This window comes from Erigeron canadensis, chromosome 5, assembly GCF_010389155.1.
Source record: "Erigeron canadensis isolate Cc75 chromosome 5, C_canadensis_v1, whole genome shotgun sequence".
NCBI classification, from domain to species: Eukaryota; Viridiplantae; Streptophyta; class Magnoliopsida; order Asterales; family Asteraceae; genus Erigeron; species Erigeron canadensis.
The window spans coordinates 23343205-23353721 of record NC_057765.1 but is presented as its reverse complement, the minus strand read 5'-3'; the positions used below and the strand labels follow the sequence as shown (position 1 = coordinate 23353721).

The following is a 10517-nucleotide window of genomic DNA, read 5'->3' as shown; positions in this document are numbered from 1 at the left end:
AAAATTCCATTAAAACTAAAATACTAGTCAAAATACAGTGTGATTCAAACCCATTTTATTAAAACTAAAATACAATGTGTTTTCTTCTAAAAACACATTTTATTAAGTTTCAAATTAAAGTGTGTTTTTGATGGTGTGTGAAAACCAGAAACTGGTCAAACACACTGTGATTTGAAACCTAACACAATGTGTTTTTAGAAAACACGTGTTAAGTTCAGATCACAGTATGTTTTGACCAATATTTTAGTTATCACAGAAGTTTTAGTTTTCAAATAATCAAAATCAATGTATTCATTATATATATTTATTATCTATTTGTACCAAACCAGATATTATTCCCTCCGTCCCATATTAAGTGTCCAAGTTTAAATTTTGAGTCTCTCTCTTTCAACTTTGACCGTAAATATTTTTGTTTGTGTTATATAAAACTTGATATGACATATATGAATTGATTGAGTTTTAAATATACTTTTCATTGATATAACTTTCATCAACTAATATAAAACACAAACAAAGATATTTACGGTCAAAGTCGGAAGAAAAAGACGTGACCAGTCAAAATAGGACAATTAAAATGGGAAAGAAGTGAGTATACCTTTTTCCGAAATATTCATTATCTATTACATTGTCGTTACAACAAAACACATACGCACACCCCTGTCTAATAGCATTATCAACAATTTGACAATAGAGCATAGAGTGATCGCAGTAGAGGACACTCATTACCTCCTTGCAGCACAAAGTATCACAGCCGCTTAATCCTTGAATGTTTCTCGCATGCCTAAATGTAAAAGGGAAGAAAACTTTAAATACATATACGGGTAAATAATGAAAAATATGTTACATTAGTGAAATGAGAATTTACCTTCTTCAAATTTATGAAGCCCTTGAATGTGTTGTTCGACATTAACGGGAGCATCGCTTGGTCGAATCCAATCTTGACAACATATCAATGCTTGTATAGTTTTAGGATTAAAAGTTGTCCTAAATGAGTTGAGTACTCTTCCTCTTGTGCTGAAGGATGACTCAGCCATCGTAGAAACAGGAATAGCTAAAACGTCACGAGCAACTAGCGATAATATAGGAAAAGTTTCACTTCTCTTCTTCCACCAATCCAAAACGCTAAATTCTTTGCTACGGAAGTAATAATCATCACCCTCAATCTCTTGGGTCAAGTATATATCTAATTCAGATTTAGGATCATTTGTAACACCCAATTCTTCCTTCTTCCTTTCCAGCTTGGCCAAGTTTTTCTCTCTCGACGCTGTAACGGCATCATTACTCCTACCAAACAAACCCATACTTTGTCTAGGTGAAGTAGATGAGTGATTCATAACATTAGATGAAGAGAAAACATTTTTCAAATGGTCACCGTAGTGAATTCTTTGGTAATCATTGAATAGCTCATACAACGTATTCTTACACAACGTAGCAATTTTCGTCCCATCTTCATCACCATACATTTTACAAAGAGTGACCTCAAGATACATATATTTTGTTCTTGGATCAAACACAGAAGCAATGTACACCAACAAATTAAACTTTCCAATTTCACCCCAGTATCTGTCAAACTTCCTTTTCATTACTGATGACATTTTCCTGATTTCGGCATCTTCACTTGACGAACATTCTTTGAAAACATTGTGAATGCAACAAATATAATCTAAAAATATATTTGATGTAATATACTTTGTACCAGAAACTCTTATACTAAGTTGATAATAGTGCTGAAGGAAGCCTACTAATCTCCTCACATTATCCCAATCAAAAGAACATGGCACCCCAGGCCCTTCTTGAAGGTCACTCCTATACAGAAAATCCGCAATAGCAAACCTATCAAATGCTTTTTCATATATTATTGCTATACGCAACATAAAATAAGTAGAGCTCCAATGTGTTGGAATATCCAAGCACAATGGCTTCTCACAGTTAAGTTTTTCCAACTTAGCGAACTCCTGAAACTTTTTCATGGTTGGGGGTGATTCTGTTACATACTTCACAGCTGCCCTAATTCTGTCCACTGAACCGCCAATTTCCTTCATCGCATCATGAACAACTAAACTAATAATATGATTGATACATCTAACATGAGTCCATTTTCCGTTTAAAACACAAAGATTCCCCCTTTTTACAAAATGTCTTGTCAAATACTCGACGACTGTATCATTACTACTTGCAGAGTTAGCAGTAACAGTGAAAACATTTCGTAAATCCCAATTAACCAAACACAACTCAATAGCTCTTCCAATATCACTCCCCTTTAGGTTCGAAATAGGAAAAAAATCAATCACCTTTTTTTGCAGCTTCCAGTTAATATCAATGAAATGAGCTGTAAGACACATGTAGTTAACTCTTTGGACCGATGTCCAAGTATCAGTTGTCAAACAAACCCTTAGAGTTGACTCCTTAAGTATAGATTTAAGTTTTTCTTTTTCATCAACTAATAAGCCATAACAATCATGTCGTATTGCACTTAAAGATGGGATCACAAGGGCAGGCTGACATAATTCCATGCATCTTCTAAAACCTTCATTTTCAACAAACTTAAATGGTAGTTTATCTCTTATTATCATTTCGACTATGGATTTACTTGCTACTTGTTGATCAAACCTCCAAGAATATAAACTAATTTTGGTCTCCCTGATATTTCCAACTTTGGTAACAGGGAAACTCAATTTTGATTTACTTTGACGTTGACCATAAGGGTTAGAGACACAATTTTTTATATGATTCATCAACATAGAACTTCCAAAAGTTGATGCATAATCATAGTCCTCCGAACAATAATTACATCTGCATATTTTCTTACCACCATGGTCAACGAGCTCAGTGAAATGATCCCATACAACTGACCCATGAACATAATCATCTTGTTTTCTAGGCCCTGCCAAAGAAGTATTGCTTATCATTGAACCCATGCCTTCCTTTTTAGAGCTTTCACTCTTGTTGGGTTGACATACATCGCTAAGAAACTGTATAGATAAACAATACTATTTAATAAACTGCTACAAATTCATTTACTGCCAAACCTGTTTAACACTACACATATAACGCTAAAACCATCATTTATAACAATGTAAATGAAAAGGAACACATATCATGCAATAAATGTTTATGCAAAATTTTCATCATCAAATATAGCTTTATTACATATTACATATCTAAAAATGCTTTAAGATTATTAGTTTACTATTTTTCTTATGTGTACACAAGACTTCAATCTAGCACAAGATGTGTGGTGTAGTCCATGTATATATGTTAACTTTCACATTGCCAATTAGGTCAAGATTTTTTCAATCAAACAAAGTCGGCACATTTATTAAGTCTTGTTTAACCCAACTCATAGAGGTGGTCAAATAAGCTGCAATATTATTATTTTTTCGAATTATGTGAATTTCTTCTTCAATAAACTTAAGATTACTACGTATTTCATAAGCAGTATATTGCCTATCATTTTCAAAAGAGAGACAGTGAAGGGATGCTTGGCACACTAGGGAAACTTGCTGAAAATGTACAGGAAGCGACAAAAAACTTTTAATTGAAAACTGATTCCTCTGGTCATATTCTTGACTCAGGGGACGATGATATGCTAGGACAAGAGGAGAACTGTGTTTACTCGATCAGACATGACATCTTATTGTATCTCGTTAGTCCACGTTTGTTTCTCTTGACAATGAATTAGTTATGTTACATCATCCGTGTTTTATTATATGCAACATTTGTTTCTGATATAAAGATCCTTATCAAATTCAATGCGGAATGTGAGCTTTGGCAAGACAAGAGGGAAGTATCCATCTCGCCCTTGTAAGTCTTTTTCACTGATTGCAATTATTTACACTGATGTATGGGGATGGCCTTCTCATATCTGACGTGTCTCAGAATTGGAACAAGATTTCAGAAACTTCTATGCTCTGGGCAAAACCCAATTAAACGTAAAATTGAGAATTTTAGAAGTGATGATGGCTAAAAATTTTCTAACTAAACATTGGATCTTACACTAAAAACAGGGCATCACAACCTGAACTGAAGTAAACTTGATCCAAAATCATGAAGATATGATTTTATTTGCCATATTGGAAACCAACAAGGCCATACTAATTTACAATGAAAACTATTTTGAGCTGCCAAATTTTTAGGGTCATATCTTAAGTTAGGGTACTTGGGTTAAACTAGACGAGGTACAGAAACATGTTATTACACAATTAGAAGACAGTCTAAGATATCGCTTGTCAAAATAAAGTAAGAAGGTATAAAATTTAATGTTTGCGGAAAGAAAAAGAAACTCACCTTGCTTCGCAGAGCAGATGCAGCAGTTTGACGTTTAACTGGATCAATTGAAAGAAGGATATCTAGGAGTGACAATGATGAAGGTGAGAAGTCATTGAAAGTCTCTCTTATGCGTCTTCTGGATTGTAGTTCAGGTTTGTATATGTTTTCCAAAGGTAATTTATAAGTTTTCCAATATTCATCTGAAGGCGACCCACATAATGCGTATATCTTCTGGATCTGCTCCCCCTATGTTACATGAAGCACTTTTCAGTCTAGAAACGAACTTGAAAGTTAAAACTCATAACATCACATAAAAGCATAGTAGTTATTTTACAAATTCATGTGAAATCTTAGTTATAGGGTTACGACACCCAACCAATGCAACAATTCAACGGATACTTAGCATGAACAAACTTATTAATTAAGAAATAAACTTAAATTCAGTTATCTTAATTCACATTCCTACTTCATGATACTAGCGGAGCAACCATGAGCACTAACTGAAAGAAACTGGTAAATACTTGCCACATAAAGTCATTCGTTCATCTAACATGTTTGCTTTGCAGTGAACTTAGTATTTGTAAAGGTGTTTACCCACTTTGTGGTTAGTGGGTCAATTACTCGATTCGAGTTTTCTTTTATTTACAGCAGGTCAAACTAGTCAAGATATAGTTTAGACACTAGTCATATATTAAACATCCGGTGACATGTGTTTGTAACATCTTCAGATGATCTGGTAAAAATCATTTACATGATGTACACACTAAGGAGCAAAGATACCTCTGTGTGACCAGCAAGGATAGGCCCCTTTGCCAATAATCCAGCCAAAATGCAGCCTGCACTCCAGAGGTCAACACCTACACCGTACTCAGTAGCTCCTAATAGAAGCTCAGGGGCTCGATACCAAAATGTAGCCACACGATTAGTCATTGGCTGCTCATGAATGAGGTCAAAGAAAGAAGCACAACCAAAATCAGCAATCTTAAGAACCCCATTGTTATCAAGAAGAAGATCTGACCCCTTAATATCACGATGCAGCACTTGATGGTCATGGCAGTACTTTAAACCAGAGAGTAGCTGATTCATATAATGCTTGACCTGCCATAATAAAATAAAAAATAAAAATATATAGTGTCAAATATATTTATAGTATATTCTCCTTCAAGCTAACCTGATGCTCAGTAAAATGCATATCAGCTTTTGCAGACAGTGTAGCCAAATCATGGTCCATATATTCGAAAACCAGGTACAAAGTTTCAGACATCCTTGATGTCACTATGCCTTTCAATTTAATGACATTGGGATGATCTAGACGGCGCAAAATAGCAATCTCCATAGAAATCATTTTCACACTCTCCGGGTCAGAAGGATCACATTGGAGTTTTTTCAAAGCAACAATATCTTCCGTTAAAGTATCTCTGGCTTTATAGACAACACTATAACTACCTTCTCCAATCTGATCAAAAATAAAACTGCTAAATGATTATTATATAAAGGTTTAGTAAAAGCAATGAACACATTGAAACTATAAGCAATACTTGCTTTGCCAAGATTCTTAAATGTATCCGCCCGAAGAGGTGACCACCCTTTGAGTGCTTCCCCTGAAACAGCAGCAAGCCAAGATGGCCAACCAGCAGCCACTAGTTCACCAAGAAGATTATCAGGTAGATTACTTCCCTGAAGATTTGGCTTATCAAGGCTGTAATTGTCGTTTCCTGCCCACAATGAAAACTGCGACATAATCGTATCTTACTGAGTCGATTAATTAACCCATAATGAAATTAGTTCTAATCTTCTATGTTGTTTGTTTACCAATCTTTACAATCTAAATTCGTTATATCTCGAGATACAAATAATATGGCATACAATTTTCTCATAAATTTATAAACCAAAAGTGTAAATATGTAACAACAATAACAACAATACCCAATCTTGCTAGAGGTGGGGTATGAACATGTAGATACCTACTGGCATAATACAGCTGGACATTTGGAAAGATGCTTTTATGTTTTCTTCAGATAACAAAACAAGTAAATACATCAACTACAACCAGTCTACCAACAGAAGAGATTACACTGATTTACTAGAGGGACTCAAAGAAAATATGAAGTAATTGAGATATCACCAAACCCTGTTATGGTTTACTCTTTAATTGTTATTAAACAAAAAAAGTGGAGAATGATTATCTTCATGACAAAGTTTGATACCTCAACCCTCCGTCAAATGACTTATTCTGGGGTTTATAATAATGCAAATGTTTAAGTAAGATTGTACATGTGGACAATTATTGTCTATGAGGTAATAAGCCTAAGAATGCACAGACAAGTACCAATTCGGCTTATTGACAACAATGTAAAATACCTGTATAGCATATACTCATATATCTAGAACTGATTTTAGTAGATAATTCTATTCAATGAGTCATCACAGGATCAATTTCATTTTGCAAGAATGCTATGGAACACTGTGAAGAAGAAATATACATGTAACCTAGAATATGCCATTAATTCATTATGATTATCTGCTCTACTTCTGAAGAGACGTAAATAGCGCCTCTCAGTTAGGACTTAGTGATCCATTGGTTTAATATGGTTGATTCCCAAAAATAATCATATAAGCATTTTTGGTCCACTATATTTACTGCTTGAATAATTTTATTTGCACAGAAAATACTTTACCTTATTCTATCTTCTCTACATATAAAAGTAACATACTAATTTTACCGAAATTAACATGTACATACACAAGCAAACACCAGTGTCGCAAATATCGGCCATCTCGGCCGATATATCGGTGATATATCGGATGTTGGCCCTTCACTAATACGAAAAATGAGTTATCGGGTCCAGTTATCGTTTTGGTCAAATTTCGGTCAATCTCGGAACTTATCGGGCAATATCGGCCATTTCGGTCCTTTTCGGTCAACAAAAAAAGTTGACTTTTTTATTAAAAAAAAAAAAGTTAAAATTATATTTTAGGGTTTTTGGCTTCCATTCTCATTCACTGCTTTCAGCCTCTCACACACCAAACCCCCCACCTCGCTATTCCCCACCCCCGACCTACTTGTGGCTGTGATTTCCGGCGATTCCAGTCGCCGGCGGATTCACCGATGGCCAATCCACCTCTGGCAACAGCTATTTATGCTCCAGTAAGTTTGTTACTTTCTTTTTTTTTTTTTAGTTAATTACCAATTAATTATTTATTATTTGAGTTCATCTTCAACAATTTTTTATTTTGAGTTGTAATTAGTTAGGTAATTTCTTTATCCTATACTTTCTTTATTTTCCTTTTTGTTATAATTTCAAGTTGTAAACTTGTAATTATTTTTTATTACTTCATATTCCAGTTGCAATAAGCCAATAAGTTACTTTTGTAGTGTCTTACTTTTCAATTTGCATTACACATTGTATATATTGTTAGTATATATATATATATTTTAGAAAAATTCCTTTACAATTTAGGGTACTCGATATCCTACTTATCACTTATCGGGGGTCGACCAATAATAAACTGATAACAATCTACAACCTTGGCAAACACAATATAGAAGTTGAATTTGACTTGCCTGAATTATCTTCGGATGAAAAGAAATACTTCTGCAACTTCTTACCAAATGTAGTTATGCCAGTTGTAGCAATTGAATTTTCACTTCTCTCGTGTAATGCCAATATAGACTCAAGACCATACACAACCTGAGCCATTGTAATGCGCAGCTTTGGACGAGTTTGCAAACAGCCGTCCACTAGTTTTGCATAATCATTCAAGCATTTAAGTGAAACTTGTCCCTTCAAATCAGGATCGATGATCTTCTTCAATTTACCTCCTCTTAAAAAGTCCTGAGCCCATCCTACCAATCCCCAATTTTCATCATCAAGACTCCTATCGACTGCCCGTTTCCTACAGAGCACTTCCAACAGAATTACTCCAAATGAAAACACATCAGACTTCCTAGTTAACCTACCAGTTGAGAAGTACTCTGGATCAAAATAACCAAATGTGCCTTTGATAAGGGTACTCACATAGCTTAGTGGAACACCTATGGGGCTTACTTTAGACAATCCAAAGTCTGAAATTTTCGCTGCCCATTTGTTATCTAACAAAATATTCGAACTCTTGACATCACGGTGTATGATTCCTTGATTGGTGCCAGTTCCAGAATGGAGGTAGTGTAATGCACGTGCAGCACCTATACATATCTTAAGCCTTTGTGACAAAGATAACGGAGTATGAAGCTTGTGTAGGTGATCTTCAAGTGTTCCATTGGGCATATATTCGTAAACAAGGATCATCTCTTTGCTGTCATTACAATAACCAATTAAAGATACCAGATTACAGTGTCGCAACATAGATAGCATTTCAATTTCAGCCCAGAACTCTGCAGCTCCTTGAGCAGAAGTTGAATCCAACCGCTTGATAGCCACGACAGTTTTTGTTCCAATTTTCATTGTTCCTTTGTAGACCTTCCCGAATCCTCCTTGGCCTATGAGCAAACTTTGGTCGAAGTCTTGTGTAGCTGATTTAATTTCCGAAAGTGAAAACTTAGGACAAAGAAGACCCGTTGGAAATAGCGATGCTGGGTCCTCACTAAATCCAGCTCCTAACATGATCTCGAGTAGCAACAAACCCACTTCGGTCTGTTGCACAAAGTCTTATATATATCTTCTATATTATGTATCAAATTATCTCACAAAATGTGCCAAGAAAAAAAATGCTTAGTTTTGAATTCATAAATTCTGAAACTTGATGCAGACTATAAACAAGATAAACACAAATTGAACCGGTCGATTCTGGAGAAAAAATTGAAATTTCATCTGATAAAAAAAACGGAGCCTGACTTTGGTACCTTCCAATTTCGAATGAACCTAAATAGACAGACGGGCCAAATAACAGGAGTTTTGAGTACGAAATAAAAAAATAAAATAAAATAAAAATAAATATAAAACAACATAAGAATGTAAGTAACTCATTGAATACAATGTTTTTTGGTGCGAAAGATGATGATCAAAGCCTCTTGGGGCTTGCAACGGCTTTGTTTTCGTTTCAAACTCAGTTTTGACTGGTTGCACACCAAAAACGGAATCCTATAACAAGTGAACATAACCAAATCCTTTAAAAGAAAACACTCCCCATGAGAGCTACTTAATTAGGACTAGGAACTCTATAGAATTATAATATCTATATAGATAAATGATGTCAAATGAACGAGTAGTATTTCTTCTGCGCGTGTATTAGACTAGACAGCGAAATAATGCCCTATGCGTTAAATTCACCACAAAATCTACTTCCTCAAAAGTATAATTAATGATAATAAGATTTTAGCTAAAATAAAACAAGTATTAAGGTAAAATAAATAAAATAATAGATTTTTTTTCAATAAAATCACCGTGCATCATGAAAATCATCGTGTATCAATTGTTTCGTGAATATTCGTATATCAATTTAACCATGATCTAAGGGTCAAGACGTTGTCTTATTTATTTAACCTTAATATTTGTTTTACAATACCTAACCCCATGATAATAATTTCTACTACCTAATATAAAACAAAATAGGTTTGCTAAATACAGCCCTTAAGGTTGTATTTAAGGTGCATAAATTATTTGTACATTTATCATGAAAATCAGGAGGTGGGCTTTTGATATAAAAGGTATAGGTTTTTTTTATGCACGTCTATATTTAGCATTTCCCAACAAAATATCCCAAACCAAAGACTAGGTCAAGTCAAAATAATGAGATAATGTCACAAATGGTCCCTGTGATTGTTCATATTATCATTCCGCCCCATGTGTTTTTTTCCGTTGCTCATCGTCCCTTGGTTTTTCATTTTTATTTTCATAAGTCCCTAACACTAACATCCGTTACTTTAAGGTCGTTAGTGATGGCATAATCATTTATTAACATAAAAAGAAAAACATCTTTCCTCCTCCTCCCTCCAGCCACTAATACCACCAAAATCTGAGCAAACATAAACCAGATTCATGTTTTTCTTTCTCTCTATAGATCTTTCATCTCCATTTTCATAAATTTTAACATAAACCATTTTTAATTTAAAAAAAAAAACACATAAATTAAAACCCTAACGTCTTGGTCTACAATGACCGTCTTTGTGCTTAGAACTAATTTCCTTTTTCATAGATATTTAAGATTAAACATAACTAAATCAATTATTTATTCTCTAAAAATGAGTTATGGTTGTCTTTATGCCTTAGAAACCTATTCGAGTATTCGCATAAAAAATTTACAGTATT

General features: G+C 34.3%; 2 protein-coding genes across 2 annotated transcripts; both read right to left on the bottom strand.

Annotated features, from left to right (window-relative positions):
- Positions 1-575: 575 nt before the first annotated feature.
- Positions 576-5789, bottom strand: LOC122601364 (zinc finger BED domain-containing protein RICESLEEPER 1-like). Its single transcript, XM_043774130.1, has 6 exons — positions 5779-5789; positions 5441-5741; positions 5050-5367; positions 4288-4515; positions 866-2972; positions 576-781 (listed from the first exon to the last, which is right to left on the bottom strand). The coding sequence occupies exons 1-6, from the start codon at positions 5787-5789 to the stop codon at positions 756-758; spliced, it is 2991 nt and encodes a 996-aa protein (XP_043630065.1). The 3' UTR covers positions 576-755.
- Positions 5790-7718: 1929 nt separating this feature from the next.
- Positions 7719-9436, bottom strand: LOC122600687 (putative receptor-like protein kinase At5g39000). Its single transcript, XM_043773440.1, has 2 exons — positions 9244-9436; positions 7719-9131 (listed from the first exon to the last, which is right to left on the bottom strand). The coding sequence occupies exon 2, from the start codon at positions 8871-8873 to the stop codon at positions 7791-7793; it is 1083 nt and encodes a 360-aa protein (XP_043629375.1). The 5' UTR covers positions 8874-9131; positions 9244-9436; the 3' UTR covers positions 7719-7790.
- Between the last annotated feature and the right edge of the window lie 1081 nt (positions 9437-10517).

Excerpts from the sequence above, each read along its gene's own strand:
- LOC122601364 (XM_043774130.1), bottom strand. Across the intron at positions 4,516-5,049 it reads TCCTTGCTGGTCACACAGAG|GGGGAGCAGATCCAGAAGAT; the intron begins GTATCTTTGCTC and ends CATGTAACATAG. Across the intron at positions 782-865 it reads GCTTCATAAATTTGAAGAAG|GCATGCGAGAAACATTCAAG; the intron begins GTAAATTCTCAT and ends TTTTACATTTAG.
- LOC122600687 (XM_043773440.1), bottom strand. The coding sequence starts at position 8,873 with ATGTTAGGAGCTGGATTTAGTGAGGACCCAGCATCGCTATTTCCAACG.